At 40.5% G+C, this 27,975-nt stretch overlaps 1 protein-coding gene across 1 annotated transcript; it reads right to left on the reverse strand.

The window, feature by feature from the left end:
• Positions 1–385: 385 nt before the first annotated feature.
• On the reverse strand, positions 386–27,812 carry ETF1 (eukaryotic translation termination factor 1). The gene is made up of 11 exons (XM_012748971.3): positions 27,658–27,812; positions 27,393–27,496; positions 10,460–10,635; positions 9,919–10,058; positions 6,583–6,721; positions 6,081–6,271; positions 5,184–5,313; positions 4,794–4,949; positions 4,301–4,365; positions 3,009–3,156; positions 386–2,730 (listed from the first exon to the last, which is right to left on the reverse strand). The coding sequence occupies exons 2-11, from the start codon at positions 27,476–27,478 to the stop codon at positions 2,648–2,650; spliced, it is 1,314 nt and encodes a 437-aa protein (XP_012604425.1). The 5' UTR covers positions 27,479–27,496; positions 27,658–27,812; the 3' UTR covers positions 386–2,647.
• Positions 27,813–27,975: the final 163 nt, after the last annotated feature.

Genomic DNA, 27,975 nt, shown 5'->3' on the forward strand with positions numbered 1-27,975 from the left:
AAGAACCTGCTTCTGGTCTGTTTCACTGCCTGTAAAATGGGGTGCACTTAATATCCTTGGATGGGATATTAAAAGTTACGGGATAACATAATTGAAATACCTTTAAAGAGCAAGATTCCCTTTGGCATGCATGTAGAATGGGAAGACACAACTTAATTTGGCTTTGGCAACTTGAACCTCCTTCCTCTAGTATAACTTTAGAATCACGACACCAGACCACCTTTGCATATGCCCTTCCATAGGCAAATGTAGTGAAAACAACTCAAACCTAAGGCTGAAAAGTTATTAGCCATGACTAATCTGACATACGCCTTGAAGAACTCACACTACCTCTAGTTCAGACTTTTCTAGGAATAGTCCTAAAAAATCTCAAGCACACAAAGTATATTCTTAAATATGGTTTAATACTCTTCTCCATTTCTGTACATCACAACACCAAGATTTTGCTGCTTAGGATCTCTCTGCAGAGGCTATAGAGAATGCAAAGGCTACCGTTTTCACCCCCTCTTATGTGTTTGTATGTGTAAGTGTAATACATATCAGTATATATTGATACACACATCAATATATAATGCAATATATATCACCGAAGAGAACACATTGATTAAAGAAATACAAAAATTTGGCATCATTTCCAAACTTAAATAGTAAAAATAAAAACTACAAAAGGAGCTGCATACCCTAAATGTATCATGTGAAACAACAAGCATATTCAAAAATGTAAATTTACATCCAATTTCTCTGGTCTTGTCATATCACATCAGACCCATTTACAATGGCAAAACCCTAAGGTACTGCTATGAAGAGAGCATGTTTGCTCACTCTTGGGTGTTCTGCAAACAAACAGCAGAGCCCAAAGCAAAAAAAAAAAAAAAAAGAAAAAAAGTAAAATAAAAAAAGAAAAGAAAAAAAAAGCCTGTTCTGGTGAAGCCTCCTGCGTTGGTGAACACCAAAGAATTGACTCTTCTCGCTGGGGGTTGAGACATCAGGTTACACATTGACAGTCATTTGGACCTCAGAGTATACAGTGTGAGAACCAGAAGCTTTACATTTAAGACATACTCCCTTCATTCAAGTGAAACAGGATTATTGGAACGATAGGCAGGTCTGTAACCTGGGAACAAGGAGCTGGTTCAGACCGATAAAGCTACAAGTGACTGAGTCAAGTCAGTAAAGAACAGCAGTCAGGCACTAAAGTGTTAAAAGTACCCAATTGGAAAACCAGATGTGCCCCACTAAGTAAGTGTGGGGGTGATACCAATTGACTTTGAAAACCTTTCGTCTTTCAAAGTCCACTTGGTACACTTTCTCCATTGCTACTACTGGGCACGTACTATACACTTTGTTCACTGTCACCACCTCAGGCACGCCATGACCTTGCATGTCAGCTGGGTTCACATCTGACTTACAGCCCAGCTCTGAAGCATAAGCTTCAGGGTTTTAGGCCAACTTTTGGATCCAATATGGTCTTAAGTCCATGGTGCCAGAAGCTGTGTCCCATCCCTTCCCACCCATCTCCCCTAATTTCTCATGTGAGAGGTGCTTGCTTGTAAGCCCCACGTTAGAAACAGATGTTCCAACCCCACCAGGAGGTCAGAAGTTTATAATTACATGCAGTCATACATGTCTTGTCCCTCGTTCCTGTGAAAAACCTTGCAGTTCATTTTAATAAATCAAAACATTCACATAATCTCATGCCATCCAACACAAGGAAAACACATCCACCTCCCTTTTACCAAGGATAGACCCAAGCAAAATAAAATAACCTTTAAATTTCTTTGCTTCCACTTAAATTGCAAGTTTTATTTCTTCCAATCCCAGCAATAGCACAGAAGCCCCATAATATCCATCCCAAACTGGTTTCTAGTAGGCTAAGACTGTGGGGACCCTTGTCAAAACAAGGATACAAAGGGCTCCCAAACACTGGGCACAAATGCGTCCGTCTGCCAAACAGAAGTAAACAGTGCACTGGCCCAAATGCTTCATGAGTCAGTTTGATTTTGCAATGCAATTTGCATCCTTGAAACTGCCAGTCTGGAGGGGGAGGGGTAGTGTGAGGGAGTAAAGTTGAAATTGCCTCCTATTAGCTCACCCTTTCAACATTAAACAGAGACCGAGAGAGAAACGGTTCCAACATTTCACCACATATATTTCTTCTTATGCAGTCTAAGCTGAGAATGCCATGTAAATGGGTCACTGCGAAATGCAGCAATTTAATTTTTCTCCAATCAAAATAAGAAACAAACCAGTATGATCTCACTTCGATTAACTTTTGGAGGTTTACAGCAGTTAAAGTATTTTTGCTTCTATGTATGAAGGTTAAAAAAATCATTTTTTTTTCATAAAATACAAGAGCAACCAATTTCACCATCAAGTAAAAGTAAAAACTGGGATTCTTTTTTAAATTAGTCCAAAGTGGCATTTAGGAACTTAGTTGTAGGCTGCTGCGCTGAGACCATGACAAACCAATGTGTAGGGTTGGGTCTGGTTTTGTTTCGGTTTTCTTTTCAATATCCAATGCTCATGGATTAAGTTCTGGAAATGTTCCAATTGTAAGGCAGGGATCTGTTTGGATTCCACCACGGGTATGCTCCTTGGGTTGGATGCTGGAGGGTGAGGCACGTTTTGCCGGACCCATGTCGACTACCTAGTAGTCATCAAGGTCAAAAAATTCATCGTCTCCTCCTTGATACTCCATTCCCTGGAAATCTACTCGGTACCGCAAGATACCTGGGGAAACAAACCAAAGGGTAAGTTATCTGTGTTCACAGAATGGGGGTGGAGGGTGGTCACTCTAAGGGAAGCCCAATTCTCTAGTAGAATCACAAAGCGCAAAGAGTTAATGGTAAAAATTGGTCCAAATCAAGGAACCTGTAGCCATCTTCTTCCCTAATCAACTGCCTCAGTAGATACTGAGCATATCTCACCTGAAGTAAGGCTAGGCAGGAAAGGAAAGGCCTCTGCCTGAGACCTGGGTTTTAAATTTGATTTGCTGATTTGCCACTCACCTCCAATTCCACCAAATCCTTTCACAAATTGGGATCCTTCTTGTGACTTATCTGTGACAATTTCCAACGTAGCTCCAAATTTTTTATAGTTGTTAGCAAACCATTCCAACAAGGGCATACTCTCAATAAGCTCATGTTCCTGTCCTGTCTACAGAGGTGATAAAAACAAGGGGATTAGTATACACCAAAGCTTAGCCCCTCACTCCCCCTGTCCACCATCACTCTCATTCTCCCATTCACAATGTGTTATGTATATGTATGTATATATGTGTCTATGTGTAAAGCTAAGTGAATTCTCATTTTTGGTAATATAACAGGACATAGCAGAGAAATTCTGATTATTTCAAAAAACACTTCTCAGGTTCTCCCTCAGTAATAAAATGTCAACATACTCAGTGGTTTTTCAGCTCATGATTCCTGTTGTTGATTCTAGAAGTCAGGTTGTTGTAGTGTCTCTAAGCAGCACTCATTCAACAGCCCAGAAGAGACAACCCAGAACTGCTTTGGGGAGTGGCCTTGTAAAGCACAAAGCTCTCAAACTCAGAGTTTGAGGAAGTTACCACTTAAAGCAATCTTGTGCTGATACATTTAGACCAAACCTGGAGAAGCTGCTGCACTGGAAGAGCTAATACAGTAAATGAAGAACGCAGCACCGGAGGCCCTACTGAAATTAAATCCTCCTATTTATAATTTCAAGGATAAGGAGAATGTTTTCCTGATCGCTTAACTACTTTAAAAAATAAAGGCCAGGTGCGGTGGCTCATGCCTGTAATCCTAGCACTCTGGGAGACTGAGTGGTCAAGGATCGCTTGAGGTCAGGAGTTCAAAACCAGCCCGAGCAAGAGTAAGACCTCATTCTCTACTAAAAATAGAAAGAAATTAATTAGACAACTAAAAATATATAGAAAAAATTAGCCTGGCATGGTGGTGCATGCCTGTAGTCCCAGCTACTCGGGAGGCTGAGGCAGAAGGATTGCTTGAGCCCAGGAGTTTGAGGTTGCTGTGAGCTAGGCTGACTGATGCCACGGCACTCTAGCTGGGGTAACAGAGTGAGACTGTCTCAAAAAAACAAAAACAAAACCACAATGAAAAAAAATAAGAGGGCACTGTAACCATGACGTGGCTTCTTTCCTTGGAATCAGACTGGTATGTGGCAGACAGGAGCTGACCACCTCCACTGACACCACACCCCAAAGCATGAGCTTCAGTATCCTAAGGCTGACACTCTACACTGCCAGACTGACACCTGGATTCCTCGCATGTATCATCAAACCAAGAAAACAATCACATACCTCTTTGTCTGTGAAATGAGATTTATCCTTTTCTTGTTCTGGAGTTAGATACAGAATTTTCTCCTCTGTAATATTAGGAGGAAAATGTGTTATCCTGGCTCTCATACTCTAATGGTGTAAGCCCCACAAGATGAGGTTAGGTTAGATGAGGAAAGGGCTCCTAGATTCACTCTATCAACCTTTTCCCCATAATCACGTTAGCATGCACTGAATCTCTACCAGGTATAAATGCTCCAACGATAAGGAAATGTCAAAGACATTCAAGATACAGTTCTGGTCTCCAGTAAATTTAACAATCTTAACCAGACATTAAATAGTTCAAGCAGGAAAATCTATGCAGGTATGTGTTACAGGCTAAAGGAGTGGGGAACAAGAGGGTAGATCTGTCTTCTGATTGCTCCCACAATCAGCCACACTTCCCTAATCTCCAGCTTGGGCTTCCTGAATACACAGGCCAGTAACAAATAGCAACTTTATTTTCTAATCCTCATACCTTCTGTGCCTTGACAATGAAGAACATATCTCATTATATCCAGGTTTTCATAGACTATTAGAATCTCTACAGCTCCCATTTCCAAAGCCTTTAGTGTATCTTCGACACCAAAACAGTATTTGCCCGTATCCTGGCTGATTTCATCAAAGTATCGTCCTGTGATTAGGGACAGGTCAATTTGACATTAAAGTTTCCCAGGTACATACAAACATACTTATCAGACCTAACAACTAAAGAAGATAAAAATAAAAGATTCAGTGAGGCAGATTTTAATACAAATGGCAAATCTTGCTCTCTCTTACTTTTTCAGTGTCTTGTTTCATACAATCATATACATGCATATATACACAGAAACATTTCAAAGAATAAGTAGCTGTATTTCACTGATACCTATTAATTTCTTCTCTTGAATGAACTTCACGTTGGAGAGGACTTCAGTAGATAACTCAATAGCTTGGTTGAATCCATTTTCACCACCATAGGATATATCAACTAATTTTAAAACTTTTGATTGCAACCTCTGGCACACACAAAAAAATATCATTAGTACTCCAAAACGCTTTTACCAAAACCCACTATCTCTTAATGGCATGTAAAGTTCAGCATTATGATCACCAAAGTTTAAATATGGGAAGGAGCTCAATTTATTCAAAAGCTACTCACAGCGAAGAATGCTGTGAGGGTAAACTTTCCCAGCCAATTAGATCACACATTCTATTAGACCTACTACAGGATATCTCATTAAGCACAAACAAAAATAAGTTTCTTACGGAGGAAAGTAGGAATCACTGGCTCCTTTCCTGCCAAATAAGGCAGTAGAAAGCTTAAGACATTTTCTTTGTTGGACTTTCTGCCATAATGCTACCTCCTCTGGAAGAATACCTTGGGGATGTGTTATGGCTGAGCCCATAGCATAAACCAAAAGATACTGCTGGATTAAATGCTTTGGGCTTAATCAGCTCTGTCATACTGTTGAGAGTTTCACTGCTTTACTTACCTTCAGGAATAAATCAGAAAGACACCACTAAACCAGGGACCTCCACAGAGCTTATGAGGAACCCACCTAAAAATGGCCGATTTCAAAAGAGAAAGGCCCAGAAAAACATGAGGGAGTGTTTTCTAATAAATACCTGTAATCACACCACCATTTAACTCAGAGCTAGGTTTTTAAACCCAAGAAATAAATCACTGTAAATTCAGAAAGATAGGTATGTTCAGCATTCATCCAGAAGACTCACCTACTCCCATCTAGAGACATACATAACAGAGAATCTATGCATCACTTACCTGATCAAACATATCAGATTGACTTAGTTCCGTTTTAAAGTCAGCTGATCCAGCTAAAACAAGACCAGCCACATTCACTTTGTCCCCAGAAATAAACAGCTGCACAGCAGTCTCTGCTACTTTCCGAACATAGTTATGTCGCTTTTCCATTCTTAAACGGGCAAAACGCAAGGCTGACTGACCTCCTCTACCTTCGACACAAAAGTAGCAAGAAGAAATGGCAATTATTAAGTAGTATAAGATGCCTTGCAAATTAAATATAAAAGCATGTCATTATCCAAGTAAAGTCTCCATTCCCTTACTAAATGTTTAGTGTAAACTGCTACTCATTTTCAGAGACTGACTACTAATTCTGATGCCAAGAGAAGAGCCACAAGCACCAATGAGTCATTCCAGGGTGCTTCTCTCCCATCATCTGGAGTTACTTCCCCCGCATCACACTATTTATTTTCCTCAATGCTAGACACAGAGCAAGTGGGCTCATATTCTCCTCCTGTATTACCGTGTTTCTTTGGGAGATCCACAGTGAATTTGTGCAGGACTTCTCTTGTGTTTCCTTGGAGAGTGCCAAAAAGCGCACCACTACCATCTATGACAATGAATCCAAACTTGCTATCATCGGAAAGTAGTGCTGTAAGAGCCTGAAAAGGAAACACACATACCACATACTAAACCCCAAAGCTTTGCTTAGGTCAAGACAAAACTTGAAAGGACATATACAAGCTCTTTCAACCCACTCAACATGCTAAGTACTGTGCAAAAACAATTTTATGAAATAATCACAGACTTCAGCTATAAATATGTAACTCTTATGGACAAATCTGAACCCAATATAGAAATAACCGATGATACCTATATGAACCCCTTCAACATCCCTGACCTGGGTATGTGAATATAAAACCAATAAAAAATATTTGTATGCTCATGTTTATAGCAGCAATATTCGTAACAGCTAAAAGATGGAAGTAACTCAAGTGTTCACCAATGGATGAATGGATAAGCAAAATGTGGTATAGCCATACGATGGACTATTAGGCTTAAAAAGGAAGAAAACTGTGCAATATGCTGTTACAACATGTATGAATCCTGGGAACATTATGCTAAGTCATATAAGCCAGTCACAAAAAGACAAATATTATATGAGTCCACTTTTATGTGGTGCTCAGAGTAATCAAAATCAGAGACAGAAAGTAGAATGGGGGCTGCCAGGGGCTGGAGAAAAGGAGGAACTATACCTATTATTGTTTAATGGGTATATAGTTTCAGTTATACAAGATGAAAATAGTTCTGGAGATGTATGGTAATGATGGTTGCACAACACTATCAATGTATTTAATACACACTGTACACTTAAAAAAAAGTCAAACCCTCCCCCAAACAAAAGTCAAATATAGTTACAAGGCTTAAGCTCTTCCTAACTCTTGATTTGATTTTAACCGATGATAATTTATGAGTATAGCATTCAAATTCAGGATATCTAACTTCTGAAAGCTGACTTTCTGTTACCATTAACAATCCTGGCATTAATAGGCAGTATCCATTATGGCAAATAAGAAAATCTTGTAAATCAACTCAGGAGGAGTACATGAGTACAAAACCCAGAAATAGTCTTTCACTTAACGCCTATGTCTTGAGCACCATTAATGGTATCTGGATATAAAACTCAAACACAGATTTAAAGATATTATAGTATACCTAAAGATTCTGAGTTTTTTTTTTTTTAAATGACAGGGTCTTGCTCTGTCACCCAGGCTAGCCATAACCTTGAACTCCTAGGCTGAATTGATCCTCCCACCTCAGCCTCTCCAGTATCTGGAACTATAGATGCATACCACCCACACCCAGCTAATTTTTAAATTTTCTGAACAGACAAGGTCTTGCTATGTTGCCCAAGCTGGTCTTGAACTCCAGGCTTCAAGCGATTCTCCTGCCTCAGCCTCCCAAAGTGCTGGCATTACAGGTGCAAGCCACTGTGCCCAGCTAATTCCAAGTTTTAAGGGGAAAACCCTCCTTCTGGGTTAGCCTTATATCCCAATTATTTCAGCCTCCCCAAAGAGAAAATATTTATTTATTTCAGTATAAGAGAAAATATTTAAATAGTACAGGGACCCACATAGACAAGAATTCTCATGATGGAGTTTGAATACTATAGGCTTAGCAGATTTCTAATTGCCGGGTGGCAATCTCTTCAGAATGAAGAAATTATTGCCTGTTCCATTTTAACAAAGGAAGAAAAACCCCTTCAATAATTGATGAGAAAGCAGATCAACCAACTAAGAATCTAACAAAATCATGTTTGGTAATTAGCATTAAGACATGAATATTGTGCATGTTAAAACCTAGCCTTATAATGATGTTAAGGTACATTCACTGAGATTTTCAACAAGTCTGCTTATCAGGGAACAGACTTATCCTTTGTAAGAATTATAATTACCCTGATTAAACAGTATATAAATTGTGCTGTACGGTATACGACATTCATTTCTAGTTACTGACCCATCAGTTAAAGCCCAAATAAACAAAGCGAGCAAGATTAAGTGCTACCTTGGAAAAGGAGTTATGATTTAGTAAAAACAATGAGGCTATCTCCATAAGTGAGCTCAAGCCAGACAACATGGATACCAGGTACCATTTAAATCAACAAGATTCAAAATCTGCTTTCATCAAACCAGATACAGGTACACAGTGGGTAGCTAAGAGCCTCCCCAACAAAGCCTCTGCCAGGAAGACAGTGGTAGCAAAGAGAAAAACAGTCTGGACTGTCTATGCAGTTGACCAAGATACAACTGAAAATGAATTTCCCGTCAAGTTAGCAAAAATCATCCATTGTAAACTGTGTCGACAAATGTCAGTTCTAATTCCACTGTAGAGGTTTTTCCCTAGGTCGATGAAAGGCAAGAGACTGAACTAGGAACCAGCTGTGAATTCTTGATTGTTCTACTGTTGACTGATTTAGGTCACTCTAATGAGGTTTCCTTTCCACCATTAAAGTTCATCTTATGGCACCTCTGTCACTCAAAAGTTTCATGGGGAGAGGGGGAAAAAAACAGAGCTCTTATAGTCCTGCCGCTAAAAATTTTACAATGTGTGAGGTGAAAACTAAGAATGCAAGAAATATGGGCAAGTATCCCCGGTACGTAGGGAGAGATGGAGATCAAGCAGCCAATTAATTATTTCTCTGCCTCTAATTAGTTCTTCAAACCTAGTTTAGCACTTTCCTCAAACATGCTGAATGATCGGCGTCATAATAAATGTAAGTTTTCTTACTTTTTGAAAACAGCTAGCTATGTAAAATGGAAAAATGGTTTAGAAAACAGTCTGGCAACTTCTCAAAAGGTTAAACATAGTTACTATATAAACTAGCAATCCCACTCCTAGATATATACCCAAGAAAAATGAAAACATATGGTCACACAAAGCCTTGTATGTGAATATTCATAGCATTATTATTCATAATGGCCAAACCATAAAACCACCCAAATCTTCATCAAATGATGAAATATATATAAAAAATATGGCATATAAATTATTATTTGGTAATAAGGGATGAAATTTACTGATGTATGCTACCACATATGGATGACGCTTGAAAACATACAGCTACTAAGTGAAAGAAGCCCGTCACAATAGGCCACAAATTTGTATGACCCCGTTAATATAAAATGTCCAGCATAAGCAACTCTATAGAAAGAAAATAGGTTAGTGGTTGTCTAGAGTGAGAGAGGTGGAGGTGGGGCTTGGGGAGTGACTGCTAATGGGGATAGGGTTTCTTTTTGGAGTGATGAAACCCCCACCAACATTAGTAGAGTGCTCAGAGAAATGTGCTTGAACTTCTTACCTCCGTATGGAATTTGTTGTCACACAAATACAATGACGTATTAATTGGTTTGAAAGGTTCAAAGTCAATGTTGACTTTCTTTTCCTTTCCTTCTTCTGTTACAATTGTTCCACAGTAAACAACCAGACCATTTGGAGGTACTGCAAAGAACATAAACAATTTCTCTATTTTAATCCACACCTAATTTTCCTCAATTAACAGAAAATGTTCACACAACTTGTTTTCCCTGCCCCTTTAAACCACAATTTAAATAAAGCAGAAATAGCCTTCCTTAAATCTCTCAGGCAGAATTCTCTCCCTAATTTTAAAACTTCCTTTAGATGTTTCAGTGGGATTTATTCTTTTAAGTATAGTAACTACTACTTCACTTTCAACAAATAAAAAAGGAAACAAATAAAAAGTTAAACACCCAGGCCAAAGGGACATTGATGGAGGTTGGCTGAGGAAACATTAGTGAGCTGAGCACCACAGCAGGATCAAAGTAAAAAATGTAACCAAGACAAACAAACTTGAGAAGGAAAATGATCAAACTCCAAATTACCTTTGTTATAAAGTTTGAGTCTCTGCTGTACAGATGTAATGGCTCCCAGGACTGAAAGGCGGTTTACTCGTGACTTAATGTTAGATGCAGTTCCAAACTCATCTGCTAACATTTTTGCCACTCGTGAAATCTGGTCTTTGGGAGGAATGATCAATGATATCATGCTGGTGCCATTGCTATGGAAAAAAGAGTAACTCATTAGAGGTTCTAATGTCACATAAGTAGAAGGTTTAAAAATCATGTTTTTCTTTAGTAGAATGAACTAAAGTGAGATGCTTCTGAAGTAACAGAAACAGGTCTCTCTCAAAGTAGTAATGTCTGAACAATACTAGTGTTGTTCACCAAAGTCTGCCCAGAGATAAGAACAGTGTTCAGAATACAGTAGGTGCTCAATTATTTGACTGAATAGCGAGTAAGGTGAGCCTATGTAAAGAAGGCACTTGAAGGGATACTTGGGAAGCACCTCATATTCCCTTATGATAAGAAAAGCAGCTATGATAAGGGGGTGTCAACAGGCTGGAAAACTGGCAGGGAGACCTGTCCATGGTAGAGACTTGGAATCTGGTGGCTCTTCAGTGGGAGATGCCATGGCAGAATGATACAAGTCTTTCCGAAGTCTAGACAAATTTAGTCACTTATTCAGCTCCCTAAGAACCTTGATAATGGGAAAGAGAGCTTTGGAAGTCACACAAATATCCCAGTTATGAAATCTCTCTCTCTCACACACACACACTCTTTCCTAACTTCAATACTGGTATCAGCAACAAATCTTTTTTATTCAAACCTTCCCAAGATACTTATAACCATCAGCTAAGAAATGCCCTATTATAATATTCCTACTTCTACATGAAGCAAACATAAAACTACATATCAACTCATTACCAATCATTAGGAAAACGCAAACCCAAACCACAATGAGATACCACCTCACACCCATTAGGATACCTACTATAGAAAAACCCCAGAAAATGACAAGTGTTGGCAAAGCTGTGGAGAAACTGGAACCCTTGTGTATTGCTAGTAGCAATGTAAAATGCTGCAGCTACTCTGCATAACAGTGCGGTGGTTCCTCAAAAAAAATTAAACACAGAATTTCCATATGATGCAGCAATTCCACTTCTAAGTATATACCCAAGAGTGAAAGCAGAGACTCAAACAGATACTTGTACACACCAATGTTCATAGCAGCATTATTCACAATAGCCAAAAGGTGGAAACAACTCAAATATCAATTAGTGGATGAACAAACAAAAATGTGGGGTGTGTATACGTATAGATATGCACAAATATTATTCAGACTTAAAGGAAGAAAATTCTGACACACTACAACATGGATGAAATTTGAACATATTATGCTAGAAGAAATAAGCCAGACATAAAAAGACAAATATTATATGATGCCTCTTATATAAGGTACCTACAGTAGTCAAATTTCATAGAAAAAGTAGAATGGTGGCTACCAGTGAGTGGAAGAAGAGGAAAATAGGGAGTTGTTTAATGGGTACAGAATTTCAGTTTTACAAGGTTAAGATGAGTTCTGGAGACTGGTTGTAAAGCGACATGAGGCCGGGCGCTGTGGCTCACGCCTGTAATCCTAGCTCTTGGGAGGCCGAGGCGGGCGGATTGCTCAAGGTCAGGAGTTCAAAACCAGCCTGAGCAAGAGTGAGACCCCGTCTCTACTATAAATAGAAAGAAATTAATTGGCCAACTGATATATATATAAAAAAAAAAAATTAGCCGGGCATGGTGGCGCATGCCTGTAGTCCCAGCTACTCGGGAGGCTGAGGCAGAAGGATCACTCGAGCCCAGGAGTTTGAGGTTGCTGTGAGCTAGGCTGACGCCACGGCACTCACTCTAGCCTGGACAACAAAGCGAGACTCTGTCTCAAAAAAAAAACCAAAAAAAACAGAAAAAAACCCCAAAAAAACAAAAAAAAAAAGCGACATGAATGTGCTTACTATCGAACTGTGCACTTAGTATAAGATGAATACTCATTAATACTCAAAAAACATGGAAAAACTATTTTTTAAAATATTAAAGGACACCATTGTATGTAGTCCTAGCTACTTTGGAGGGTGAGGTGGGAGGATCACTTAAGCCCAGGAGTTGGAGGCTGTAGTAAGCTATGATTGTACTGCTTCACTCCAGCCTAGGCAACAGAGTGAATCCATCTCAAAAAAACAACAAAAACCAAAAAACAACAAAAACTCCAACAACAAAAAACCCCCCAAAACCAAAGGGCACCAACAAGAAAGGAAAAAGATGAAGACAGCTCACAGAAAGGGAGAAAATATTTGCAAACCATAAAATCTGATAAGATTTATGTAAAGAATTCTTACAAAAAGACAAATAACTCAGATAAAAAATGGGTAAAGGGCTTGAACAGACATTTCTCCAAAGAACATATAGGAAAGATGTGGAGAAATTGGAATCTTTATTCGATGCTGTTGGGTAAAGTGGTATGATACTTTTGGAAAAGAGACACAGTATGTAACAGGATATTCCTCTTACGGTCTGTTAACCTGACAGTTTACGCTAGAAAAGCCCAAGCATGTTTTCCTGAGAAATGTTAATTTGTATTTTCACTAAACTATCAATAAATTGCTAATTTTTTTATGTTAAGAAAACTAGTTTATCAATTTTATAAGGAGAACAAGTGGCAGGCAGTATCAACAGAATTAAATTTATGACACATAGGAAATTAAATGCCCAAACTCTGTCCTGACCAGATCTAAAGGCTGGCTTTATTACAATAGCTATCAGTATAAATTGAGCTCTTTTTATCTTGAAGGCAAAGGCTGATCTGATATGAACCAAAGCAATGAAATGTGGTATCATTTAATAAACTGTTTCTATCTGATACTTTGTAAGTCTATAAGAAAGTTATTTCCTGAAAGATCAGGCCCTTAAAAGCGATGACAAGTTTATTATAGTGGTTATAATTATTAGAATCATGGGGAAAAGTGGGGTCAAAGAAAGAGGGAAGACTGCCAGAAATGTCTAAACTTTCCCCTAATTACTGATCTTGCATAATTTCATAGTAGCCCAATATGTCAGCTTTAATAGAATTTCACCTATCAGGAGTCCAGTGGAAGCTTGCAAGAAAAAGAAATTAGAAAGCTGGTCACAACATCAAACCAAATGGGCTTATGTGCCAAGTGACTAGTAAGACAGAAGAGAAGCAGCACTGTAAGGGGACAACAAAACCCCCCTATATTAGCTCTGTACTTCCAGGTATTTGAAATCTGAAAATGTCTGAAACCAGATTCTAAGAAACATATTTTCATCTAGTTAAATTAATTTCATAAATGTATACTATGGTGTTTTCTCACAGTATCTGCATTGGAAAGGGATCTCATTTACAGGAGACCCTGCCCTGGAAGTTTTCTCCTAGTGGCCAATTCCACAGGTCTTCCAGGAAGAATTTTCTTTATAAGCAGACAAGCTACCCAGTACTCCCACTATCAAAAATAGTTACTCTCCCAAACCAGCATTGTTTCTGTTGGTGTGTCCACTTGAAACCTAGAAAGCTGGTTCATAACCTTTGTGCTATCCCCCCAGTAAACTACAAGTTGATCAAAGACAGCATATAGGAGAGCATGGCGTGTGCTCTGCTGCCACCCCTTGGCTAGGGGAGCAAGTATGCCAGGCAATCAGGAAAATGCGATACACTGCAGCTTCAGCAATAATCACAAACACTTCTGAAACAAAAATTCTGAAAAACCTTTTTTGATGATTCTTTCTGGAGGTATCTCAAACTCTATAGGCCAAGGAGAGAAAAGGAGTTTGCTCTGGGAGGGGCTGGAAACACTAAGCAAGTAAACTTGCCCTCAAATATGATCTACATTGTAGGTGCCATGCCACCTACCTGGCCTGACTAATGCACATGGAAAATATGAAAATATAATAGATGGTGGGAAAAGAAAGGACAAATAAGTTTGAATATCAATTGTACTAGCTTGTGCTTGTTTTCTGATGAACAATTCTTAAGGGGACATATATGTTTCACCCTAGGAGTTCCTGGAATCTTTAAGGATCAAGGAAGTTCTTTCCTTAAAGAAGGGCTGTTTTTTAAAAAGCTGACATGCTCTGACTCACAGAGTAGTTTCCTAGGAGATGTAACTAGCAAAGAGGCAATCAGTAGGGAATGGAATGAGAGGGGGATCCAATTCAGTTGAGGAGCGAAGACTCAGAGCTGAGAAGAGGCATCAAACCCCAAAGGTTCAGAAAGTTTGAAGCTAAAGAGGATATTGGGACAAATTAACTGAGTGAAACCAAAATACCTTAAGGCAATCCTTAAAGCAAGATAATGATATGGAGGGCAAAGCAATGACCTTAAGATAAGCAGCTACTTACTTTCCATTGCTGATAGGTTAAGAAGATAAACATTCATTAAGCAACCCTACCATACAGCACAGTTGGGCAACCTTACACTCAAATCCATGTAACATTCCAGAGAGGACAAAATAGTGAACACAACTAAGAACACGATCTTGTCAAAGGATTCCATTTAAAAAATGGTTCAGAAGCATAGCTTGCCTAAGAATTTTTTGTTTGGTACATTCCTACCAACAAGTTGTTAAAGCTAAAACAGTATCTGAAAGTTAATCTTGGCCTCTTACTCCTTTTGAATACCTGCAAAAGTTTACCTTTCATTAGTTTCCCTGCACACCTTTTCCTACCCTCTTGTAAGGGAAACCTTAAGTTTCTGAATTTATCTTTATAATAAGATAACAGACTGGGGAGGGGAAATGCAGATTATTAGATGGATACCTTCTACTTAAAAAATGTAAAGGGTACTTTAATAACTCGATGTTTTATATGTTAGGTTTAACACAAGCAGATCAAAGTTTTTCCAGTTAAGCTTCTCAATTAAGATAAAAACACTCAGCCCAGGCGTGATAGCTCATGCCAATAATCCTAGCACTCTGGGAGGCCAAGGCGGGAGGATCGCTCAAGGTCAGGAGTTCGAAACCAGCCTGAGCAAGAGCTAGACTCCGTCTCTACTAAAAATAGAAAGAAATTAGCTGGACAACTAAAAATATATATATATATAAAAATTAGACGGGCATGGTGGTGCATGCCTGTAGTCCCAGCTACTTGGGAGGCTGAGGCAGAAGGATAGCTTGAGCCCAGAAGTTTGAGGTTGCTGTGAGCTAGGCTGACGCCACAGCACTCTAGCCTGGGCAAACAGAGTGAGACTCTGTTCAAAAACTAAACTAAAATAAAATAATAAAATAAAAACAATCATTTACCCCTGAGGGAAGCCAATCAAAGCTGTCAGACCAGTTTTGTGTAACACCAAAATAAAATTAAGTAAGCTATTTCATGTTAGAGAGGAGACAATGAGAAACAAAGCTCTCATTACTATACCTTCTTAATTCTAACAGTTTTCCTCCACTTTTCTGCTGCCACAATACTCCTTTTCCAGTATCAAAAGGCTCTCATTTAAGAGCCAGCGAATCATTAGATACAGCAATGACTCACACGGAAGTTATAAAAACTGGGAGAAACAAGACATAACATACAACAATGTGTTGCCCAAAGCTTCCAGGGGCCTCTGCTCTCAGAACCCTTGTTCTCAATGGGTTTAGGGGCACTTTTCCTTATCAAAGCAGCTTTCACCAATGCTTCTCCCAGAGGATTAACTTCTGAAAAATCAAACAGCTCAGGAGACAGGAGGAAGTAGTTGTAAAACAAACAAACTCCCAAAACAACAAGACCCCCCCCAATAAAACTCTGGTAGAAAGAGAATTTAAATAACAGCTTTCACTTTCCTCCCTCTCAAAAAAAGAGGCTATTGGCCGGGCGTGGTGGCTCACACCTGTAATCCTAGCACTCTGGGAGGCCGAGGGTGGAGGACTGCTTGAGCTCAGGAGTTCTGGAAGAGCCTGAGCAAGAGTGAGACCCTGTCTTTAAAAAGTTCAGGTCGGCCAGGCGTGGCAGCTCACGCCTGTAATCCTAACACTCTGGGAGGCCGAGGCGGGCGGATAGCTCAAGGTCAGGAGTTCAAAACCAGCCTGAACAAGAGCAAGACCCTGTCTCTACTATAAAGAGGAAGAAATTAATTGGCCAACTAATATATATAGAAAAAATTAGCCGGGCATGGGGCACATGCCTGTAGTCCCAGATACTTGGGAGGCTGAGGCAGGAGGATCACTTGAGCCCAGGAGTTTGAGGTTGCTGTGAGCTAGGCTGACGGCACGGCACTCACTCTAGCCTGGGCAACAAAGTGAGACTCTGTCTCAAAAAAAAAAAAAGTTCAGATCCTTCCACCATTCTGACTCAATAGCTCTTGAAAAGGGAGAGTGAAGGTGGTAGTGATTTGGGGTGACACAGAGTCACAAAGACCAGACACCAAAGCCTGCTGGTGCCTTGATCCTGGACTTCTCAGCCTCTAGAACTTTTGAGAAATGATTTATCTTCCTTATAAATCATCCAGTCTGGTATTGTTGTTATAGCAGCACAAAAAAACTAAGACATCCTAGCTATTACAACCACACTGAATTATTTTTTTTTGAGACAGAGTCTCGCTTTGTTGTCCAGGCTATAGTGAGTGCCGTGGCATCAGCCTAGCTCACAGCAACCTCAAACTCCTGGGCTCAAGCAATCCTGCTGCCTCAGCTTCCCAAGTAGCTGGGACTACAGGCATGCACCACCATGCCCAGCTCATTTATTCTATATATATTAGTTGGCCAATTAATTTCTTTCTATTTTTTATAGTAGAGATGGGATCTCACTCTTGCTCAGGTTGGTTTCGAACTCCTGACCTCGAGCAATCTGCCCGCCTCGGCCTCCCAGAGAGTTAGGATTACAGGTGTGAGCCACCGCGCCCGGCCGACCACACTGAATTCTAACAGCTCAGAGAGGCCCAACTTTTATCAGCCAGAACACCCACTCCCCATCAAATGCCTTGCCATCCAGCTCATCACTCCTAAGTAACAGAACTTTCAGGTTAGGACCAGGAATGTTTTAGAGACTGCCTATTACACTCGCTCATTGGGATCTGGAGATAATGCTTCCCAGGCAGCTTTCACTATTCCTGTCTCACAAAGCTCAACTTAAATCTTGGCCAGATCACTTCTGGGAAAGTCACCAGCTGAAAATCAATCAATTCTTCTTTAATTTCCACTCCATTTCTGAAATTGTCTTTATTTTATTTGTGGCGAATTTTGCATTTTTCTTCTCCTAAATGGTCAAAACTAAGTTTAAACTTTTAAACTAAAGTGATCTCTTTGAGATAGATTTAATATAGGACAGAATAGGAGAGCACAGGTTTTAGAATCAGGTAGATTCAGGTTCATAATCCTGTTCTATCACTTAATGGTTACGTGATAAAGCAAATTACATAAATCCCTGTGGGTCTCATTTTTTACTTACTTCACAAGGGCATGAGTATACTGTAACGTATGTCAAGTGTCTATGCTTCAGGCTGGGCGTGGTGGCTCTTGCCTGTAATCCTAGCACCCTGGGAGGCCGAGGCGGACCTCCTGCTTGAGGTCAGGAGTTCGAAACCAGCCTGAGCAAGAGTGAGACCCTGTCTCTACTCTAGCCTGGGCAACAAAGTGAGACTCTGTCTCAAAAAAAAAAAAAAAAAGTGTCTATGCTTCAATAGCAGACAGTAAGTGATTGCTAAATGATAACTAGATAGAGCTCTAGTTCTTTGCCCTTCCCCCACAATAGTAAAAGTTAGAAGGAATTATTATAGTACACCTACAAATGAGGAGTGGGGTGAGTGGGAAGTACTGTCAGGTGGTGTCGAAGTCTTTGAATCCAGGTAAATCTGAAAAAGTAAGAGTTGATTTTGTGGTGGGTGATGGTCACCTTTAAGGGACTACAGGACTTGCCAAATCTTCCACAGAACAAAAGAACGAAACAAAAAACAATACAGCCAGAACAGAACCTGTAAACTCTGTTCTTTGAAATTTATCATAAGGTATAACTACAGAGATTCATTCCCCTCTAAAACTTTAATTAGCTATATTATATAAAAGCTTAAGGGCCAGGCGAGGTGGCTCATGCCTGGAATCCTAGCTCTCTGGGTGCCCAGGCAGGGGCGGGGAGGATCATTTGAGCTCAGGAGTTCGAAACCAACCTGAGCAAGAGCGAGACCCCGTCTCTACTATAAACAGAAAGATACTCAACACTTCTAAAGTGTCTTTTAATTTTGTTGATCATCACCTTAATGCCACCCACCCCAACCCCACTGCTGCCACCACTATCTATGAGGCAGGTTAGGGGGTGGATCCAGCTTTTTTTTTTTAAAGATAGGGTCTCTGTCACCCAGGCTAGAGCACAGTAGTGCCATCATAGCTCACTGTTAACCTCACATTCCTGGGCTCAAGTGATCTTCCTGCCCAACTTTCCAAATAGCTGGGACTGCAGACACAGCTAATATAAAAACTTTTTAGTAAAGACGGGGTCTCACTAGGTTGTTCAGGCTGGTCTTGAACTTCTGTCCTCAAGCATTCCTCCCACCTCGGCCTCCCAAAGTGCTAGGATTATAGGCATGAGCCACCATGCCCAGCCAGGGCTGCCTTTTGTAACAACTTGGTTAGAATATCAAACTGGGAGGGAGGATTCTGTTACCAAAGGGGTGGAAAAGTACCTGAAATTGGTTTCTGCAATTCATCTTAGGGTCAAAGGTGCTATTACCAGATGAGAGAAAAAACAAGATTGGAATTTACTGAGACATTAAAGCAACCTCTACCCTAGGGTATGGAATAACTCAGACGCCCATTTTTGGAAAGTTTGCAAAGGTTCATTTTAGTGTTTTATCCTTAAAAGCACAAGGACTACTGTCATCTAAAACAAAAATGTATATATCTGGCAGAATATTACTTTTTCTACAATTATAGGCATTTGTCTTAAAAAGAAAAAAAATTTTTCACAAAACTAACCTAGTGGAATATTCCACCAGAGAGCAGCAGAAGCTGGAAAATTTCTCTAGTGTTCTACACAGGACCTTATAATTGATAAAAGTCCTTTCTTTCTTGACCACTATTGAAGTACTTTTCAAATAAAGCAAAAGCTATAGCCTTCCTGTTAACCCTTTTAATATATATAGGAATTTCTGGGGAGGGATTTAGCAACAAGTTATTTCCCTCACCAGTGATGCTCATTAAGAATAAACATGGAATGGCGGAGCGTGGCGGGGACACGGGGGGGGGGGGGGGGGGGGGAAGAATAAACATGTTTGGTACTCAAGTTCTTCCTATAGTAAATGTGCAAATAGCATACCTGTTTCCCTTTTATCCTTACACCTAACTCTTAGCACACCTGCTCCCTCCTCTAGTAAATTACAAATCTCCTTGGACAAGAGTCCTTTCAGAAATACTTATCAAAGAGCAAGGCAGTGCTGGGTATAAGTTAGGATCACAGGCTTTGAAATCAGAAAAGTGGGAAGAGAATCTGGCACTGCTTCTTACCAGGCTGTGATATTAGACAGCTACTTATTTTCTTTGCACTTCAATTTCTTCATCTGTGAAATGGCAATAGCATTCCTCAAAGCTATCTTGAGGAGTCAAAATCTACACTATTCACCTACTCATATTCAGAAACCTAATTTCATTACTTGATTAAAATACAACTCAGCTATGAACCTGTAATAACTCCTGCATCTTTCCTGAGGATCCACCTTGCACAACTAGAGTTAGCAAGGCCAGAAGATGCCAAAGAATAGGGTAGCTCAAAAGGAAGAACTTCCTTTCAGTAAAAAGCTAAAAATATCAGAGGTATTAAGGAATTAATGTTTGGGGATCAATGCACTTTCATTTATTGCAAACTAAAGCTTACCTGGGCTGAAAGCAAATTTGTCTTGGGACTGTCTTAAATTCTGTCATGCCAACTTTACCAACAAGGTACAGATGTACAAATGCTCTGCACTGTTTCAATACTCTGACAGCTCCTCAACCGTCAAGCAACACAAAGCTTTGGATCTAATTTTAGGCTAACTGGCTTTTAATCAAGAATGAATTTCATTTACAATTTCAAAGTTGCAGATCAGTTACAGCTTCAACTCATATCAAAGATACTGTATCAACCAAACTATACAATACCAATGTCCAAAGTAACATTCTTTGACAACACTTTCCTTGCCTAGGAAATTTGTTAACTTTTGCTTGAGTAAACACCATTGCTTTCCCTTTCTGACAATGTTCAACACCTACCTCACTCAAGACCCTCATCATCTGTTTATATTAACCCCCTCTTCAACATGTACAGTGCTATTCTGTACTTACTAATATGGGGTTGGAAATGGTTTTTATCTGCAGTCCCCCTCCCACAGGGGCCTGTTAGGAACAGGGCCGTACAGCAGGAGGGATTTACACTGTCTGCTCCTGAGAATCTAATGCCTGGTGATCTGAGTTGGAGTTGAGGAGGGTGATGCTAGCTCTGAAGAGTGGCTGCAAATACAGATGATCATTAGCAAAGAGGTATGACTACACAATAAAAATGTAATTTGCTTGAATTGTCCCCAAACTAACCCCCCTCAACTCCATTTGTGGAAAAACTATCTTCCATGAAACTGGTCCCTTGTGCCAAAAAGGTCGGGGACTGCTGGTTTATATCATCACTCTATGGTTGTGCAGCAGACCATGTTCTCATTTTATTACGTACTTCTATAATGTCTAGTACTCAACTCACGGCAGATGTTTGACGAAGCTTATTAGCTGACTGGTTAATAATAAAAGGGCATTTGTAGGCTTTATTTTTCAATATACCTAGGTGTGTGCTCTGGGGCAAATCTAGTTTAGAAGGTCACAGACATAGCAGGAAAAGGGATCTTTTATTTCAACTATGATCATTCTTCTAATGGGGATCTTAGAAGATCAAATGGAAATGTGAAAACAGAAGCGTACAAGCCCAAATGCAGAGTTATCTGCAAGACAACCACCAGCTGCCAGGCACCTGAAAATGTCAAGTACTCTGAACCTGGTAGGAGGGATTAAGACAAGAATAAAGACTGTGGGCAAGGGTCCAAAGTATGTCAAATGGCATAAGATAAAGCTGCTATCACAGACGGCTTCCTCAAGCTCTCTGAGGACAGTGTCCCAGTGAGAAACCTCAGACTCTCAGTTTCTAACCTGCTGCCCAAAAGAGCCTTGAACCTACCTAATTCCTCCTCACTCTCCTAAGAGAGAAGGCTGCTAAAGAATTAAGAGACACCTACAGAATGTATCCTAGGAGAAGGTTCTATTCTGAGATCCCTGGAGAATAGGCTGGACTCAAAGGAAATTTCTACTGTCCAAGTTCTTAGTTGGACACATCTAGCAGTGGGAAGGTAATTTCTTCTTCCTACTCTTCAAATAGGATCTTAGATCATTTAGTCCTCCTGCAAAGCTGACACTAAGTTCTTTCACAACCAAACATTATCTTACTAGCACAGTGGGTTGTGCCGCACCTACCATACCCTCAACCCCAAGTTCGAAGAAAAAGAGCATGGGACAGACCTAAAGCCTACACTGTACTCTGCCTTAAATGGTATTCTAATTAGGTACTCTTGCTTACCTAGGAGTGTGTCCAGAGTAAGCCTTCCTTCCCTGGAAGGGTAAGTGTATCTGCTATTACAATGAGAAGTCTGTCAAGACTTGAAATTCAAAGAGAGTAATTGTTCATTTGGTCCAGAGTGCATAGAACACCATGCCAGAATACAACAGCTGTTAGTAATAGTTCTGAGTTAAGTGACATAGGCAGCCTATGACACTTGGAGGAAACTGAGGAATACCACCACATCCTATCACATGTACTCTCACCTCCCCTCTTCCCTCTATCACCTATTTATTTCTCCCTTTTCTCATGGTTCAGACATGTTGGTGGCATCTGTATCCTGACTCCTTAATAATACAATTCCCCACCAGGATATTTCTACAGGATCAATGATTGTATATACAAAAGGAAAGAGCTAACACTTGCAGAGTACTTTTCAAGTAGCAAATGCAGTGCTAAGTATTTTAACCCATATCATTGTCACCACCCAATGCAAGATTATTGTCCATAGTCACCTATGCAGAAATCAAAACTTGGAAAGAACAAGAGGCTAAGACTTCTGTAGTTGTTTGTTCTACATTCATCTCTTCTCACAAAACTTAAAATATTCTAATTCTTGACTTCACTCTCATGTGGTCTTTTAGCTATCTAACTACTAGAGATTGGGGGATGGGAGGAAGAGGGAAAAAGCCCTCTTTAAGAGCCTGAACCTTGAATGGTTCAGGTATTTTATACGAAAGACTACAAAGTATCAGTTTAGTTACAACCAGCGCCTCAAGGATATTGAGAATAAAAGAAAAAAATAAGAGTATCTGAAATTCAGTGCTTTGAGAACATTCCTTTTATCATTAGGTGACTGTTTTATTAATCAACAATGTTCATTTGAGGAAAGTACTCAAACACATTTACCATATTTTATTACTTCTAATTCAACATAATGGGATGAATTCTTTAGATTCTTAAAAAATGATTATATTTGGGGCAGGAAAGACAGTCACTTGTAACCAGGTAGTAATTTCTATTTCTTTCAGAGTTAAGATATGGACATTTTTAATGGAACAATAGTTAAAAAAAAAAAAAAAAACCCTAAAGGCCAGGCACATCAACCATTGTTCATGCCTGTAATCCCAGCACTTTGAAGGGTGGGTAGGCTCTCTTGAAGCCAGGAGTCTGAGACCAGCCTGGGCAACATTATAAGAAGGAAAAAAAAAAAAAGCCAGGTGTGGTAGCACATGCCTCTACTCCCAGCTACTCAGAGGCTAAAGCAGGAAGACCACTTGAAACCAGGAGTTTGAGGTTACAGTGAGCTATGATGACAACACTGCACTCCAGCCCAGGTGACAGAGTAAGACCCTGTCTCAAAAACAAAAACAAACAAAAACCTAAAGACTACAGCGGAAGTTTGCAAGCTGCACTGATCTTCAAACACAGGTTGAAGGATATGAGAGTTAACGAACTGAGGCTTCACCATATTTCAAATATATGAGGATCCCTGGTGAAGGTAAGTGAAGAAATATTCTAACACTCACGGATACAATTTAACCCAGATTAACACTGTCCATTCCTTTTGTCACATTCACCACTGTCCTTGGCTAGAACAGGCTCTAGTTATAATTTTTTTTTTTTTTTGAGACAGGGTCTCCCTGTCTCCTGGGCTAGAATACAGTGGCATCACCATAGTTCACTGAAACCTCAAACTCCTGGGCCTGAGTGATCCTTCTGCCTCAGCCTTCCAAGTAGCTAGGACTATAGGCACATACCACCACATCCAGCTAATTTTCTACTTTTTTTTTTTTTTTTATAGAAACAGGGTTTTGTTCTTGCTGGTCTTGAACTCCTGGGCTCAAGTGATCCTTCTGCGTTGGCCTCCCCCAGACTGTTAGGATTATAGGTTTGAGCCACTGTGACCGCTTCTAGTTATGATTTTATTTACCTTTGAACTATAAAGCTTCCAACACTATTTCTGGAATTACCTCTTGCCTGCTCAGAAAACACTAGGGAAAAAAACAACCAAAAATTCCCATCTATCTTCCTTATAACCTATGTTTACCTGCTTTAGTTCCTTATTCAAGATACCCACAACCACAGTTCCATTCACATGGCCCCCTAGTTCCAGTTTTGGTTTATGTACATTTGTCCTCATAAGCCAAATGTGGAGAATATACTAGGAGCAATCATAATCAAGGAAGAAGTACCGTCCACTTTAAGTGGGGCCTATGCATACCAAAAGAATTGCTTGATTATTTTATTACACACATAAGCTTTTAACCAGGCGTAACTGAAACCAAACTGACATGTTCCACTCAACTTAAAAATCAGGTTATATGTGTAACACTCTTTTCAACCCAGAAAATTAAGTATGATGCTGGTTACAAACAGAATGCTAATAAGTTCCCCATTTTAGTAACTTGGCCTCTAAAAATGCTCTTCTACTGACATAACATAAAACAGAATATTACAGCTCAGATTACATTTTAAGGAAATCTAGTCTTGTATTTTCTGGGAAATATAAAACATATCCAGTATAGCACATTGGTTCAAGTCCTGGACCCTGCTACATTTTTGCCCTGTTACATTTTGGACAACAAGTTACCTAATCTTTAACCTCAGTTGCCTTGTCTATCAAATAGTGGCAGTACTTATTATTGTGAAGATTAAATGACTTAATGATATACTGTTTAGCAGAGAGTCTATAACATACTAAATGCTCAATAAACTATTTTGCCAAGATACTTTGCTTTACTCAGATGCAATTTATTAGCGAGCCCATTTTGCAGGTGGTTTCTTTTTCAACCTACATTACATTTGGGTCATGTATCAATCACATATTGACTGTTAATTTAAAACTTTTGTTCTAGTGTATTTTAACCAGTGTTAAAATCAAACCAATCTTTGATTCTCATGCCCAGAATTCTACACTGGTGGGGTAGGGGTGCTTTTTCATTTCAAAAACAATTCTGTTAATCCACCAGTAAGTCTCACTATGTTGTACTAATAACCATGTTTGAACACCTCAGTTTTCTCCTGAAACCTACTGGGTGTCTCCAAAACACTAGCACGCGCAGATTCATTTTGCCATCCAGTTTGTCTTTAAAGTCCATTATAATCCTCCTAAAAATATTTTAGCATTAGGTAAAGAAGGAAAACCATTTCTCACTTTATACTACCTATGAAAATACACTCCTGCTATTCCCCAAAATAAATTGGTATGTACTGTGAAACTTCTGACTCCCTTACCAATTCTCAGAGATGGTCAAGATTTTAAATTTTCATGAGATCAAGATGCAATCAAATCCCAATAAAAGCAAAGCAAGACATAATTATTAACCACATTGTTTGCATTAAGATTTTCTAGCTATTTTAGACAGCTTAATCATGTCTAAACTTCATCACTGGAATACAAGTGGTGCCTAACAACTTCATTTTTAGCATGCTTTTAAACTTTACTGAACTTTGCTAAACAATGAAGTAAAGGCTTCAGAAGCTTTAAAGAGAGGTAAAAAGTTTCAAGTGGCCAGGTAACATGGCTAGGAACAAATTTAAGAATAAGCTTCCATCATCAAGCAGTAGACAGGAATGCTGTTACTACTTATTAAGCAGTGTTATTTTCAATGTTACCTCACTCTAACTACAGTGAATTCTTATTTTAGACTGTTTCAAAAAACAATTGTATGCACCTCCCTGCAAATTAAAGTAATAAGAGAACAAATCCACAGGTCACATCCAACTTTAAACAACACTGCAACAACCAGTCTATAAAAACCAATACTCGATTGAGGGCTACAAGTAACACAACAGAAGATCTTAGTGAAATAAAAGAACCTAATTCTAGGTAGTGCATCATAATGGGTCATAACCTATATTACCCTTCCTACAGTATTCTCACATTTTCAGATTATTCACTCTATCACTTGGCGCATATTCCTATAATATTATTAAACAGGCCTGAATATTCTATTAAATTCAAAGAAAAACCTATGGAATAAAAAATAAGCCGCTATCTTCAGTTCATATTATAATTATATTTCTCCAGTACATCTAAGGAGGAATGAGCAAAAGCCCAAGCTACTGAGTAGGGCCAAACTTTCAGAAGCCTCACTGCAAACACAACTGTTGCTAATTTATTAAGAAGCACCATACCAAAAGCAGCCTGTTAACACTGTGTCTTCAGTAGAATTAAGCATATGACACCTCATGCAGTAATAATAAGGAAGAGCTTGGAGGGATGGTCATCCTATTATTGCAAAGCTACCCATAAATGAGAAACCTGGCCCAGAAACGAGAATGTCTAACTCCTGTGCTGAAATCAACTTTCCACATGGCCTGGGGCAGGCCACTCTGCTATTCTAAGAATGCTCAGACATACAAGTATGTAATGTTCCAAACACTTTTTTTTCCAGGCCACTTCCTGTAAGTAAAAAGTTTCTATGACTGTGAAAGGAACAAAATAAACTAATAAAGTGAAGAAACACCAATATCTTTGGTACACCTTCCTCAAACCATCAATATTAACAACCACCAAAAAAGCATACTCGGCTAACTTTAATATAGCCTCCTCTTCCACTATGGACACACCTAAAGTTTCTTATCAAAACTTACAAGACTCAAAGCCCAGTTAATTCAGTGCTGAATTTCAACAAGCATTAGTATATGTATATAGGGCACCTCTAGTGACATCCCCAACAGTTCCAAAGAAATGCCAGCAGGGACTGTTGTTACGGTTCATATCAAACAGCCCACTAATCCGTATGTCTCCTAAACACACAAAGATTCATCAACCAAAACCTATCCTGCCAACCACATCCCACATAGGTTGGCATTTTCAGTTTATAGGTGGGTCCTTAACAGCTAAAACCAGGAAGCTCCAGAGTAATTAGAGGACTTGGGAAAGGTGGAAGACCCAGAGAAATCAGAGGGAGTTAGAAAGAGGATGTCCCTGGCCACCTTTCCTTCCTGTCCCATCCAAACTTCACCTACCTGGGCCTCAGAAGCCCAGGAGGGAGAGGCCATTTTAATGAGGCCTTGCTGAGAAACGTGAAGTGAGAAGGAGAGAGGAAAATCAGGAAAGGGCGTTCGAAAAGGAAGGCCGAGCCCTTTCTCCCAACAGAACCCAACTCGGGTGGCAGCACCTGGAACCTGAACAGGAGGAGCTGGATTTAAGGTCCTGGGAGGGGTACAAAAGTAGCGGTAGCCTACCACAAGGGGGGCCGAGTAGCCTGAGCCCCGGGAGCACAGGCCTCTTACCCCCAAGCAGGGAAAAGGACCCCATTCTCAGGCCAGCCGCGCCGACCCTGGCCCCTGGGTCGGGGGCTACCACCCAGAGGTCCAGAAGGCGGGAGTTGGCTAGTGCCTGGTTCTCCTCATCCGGCCATGCGGCGCGGGGGCGGTCATCCTGAGGGGTCCGGGACCAAGAGGGCACGGGGGGGCCGGACGCGGCGCTCACCCGCGGGCCGCCTCCAAGCTCTTAATGAGCTTTTTGATCTTCCAGATCTCCACGTTCCTGTCGGCAGCACTGGGGTCGTCCGCCATCTTCTCGCCTCCTCCTCCCTAGAGCGGCCCGGCGGGGCCCGGAGACACCAAGACCACAGAGTTAGCGCCGCCGCTGGGGCAGAGCGGCCCCCTTCCTCGCCACCCCCAAGAGGCCCTGTTCTCCCCGCCCAGCGCAGCCAGCCGCATAGGTCGGTAGCCTTTCCCTTCCCGTGCCTTACCTAAGGGCCCAGTCCTGGGCGGCAGCGGCTGCTCCTCCCCGGCGGCGGCTCCGCGGCGGCGGCGGCGGCTCTGACGTAGGACACCGGCTCCCTCTCTCCAGGCAGCTGCATGTGTTGCAATCCGCTCACATGGGGCCTGTGACATCACTTCCTCCGCCAGGGGCGGAGTAGAAGACGGCGGGCGGAAGGGAGGGGGCCGGTGCGGGCAAGAGGAAGCTGTGCGCGCACCGCGACTTTCCATTGGCTCTCTGCGCCGCGGCCTACAATGAGCCCGCCGATTGGCCGCAGCTGGGGCCGCGCTGCCTTGTGAGGTAGGGG

Source organism: Microcebus murinus, chromosome 21 (assembly GCF_040939455.1).
Source record: "Microcebus murinus isolate Inina chromosome 21, M.murinus_Inina_mat1.0, whole genome shotgun sequence".
Lineage (NCBI taxonomy): Eukaryota > Metazoa > Chordata > Mammalia > Primates > Cheirogaleidae > Microcebus > Microcebus murinus.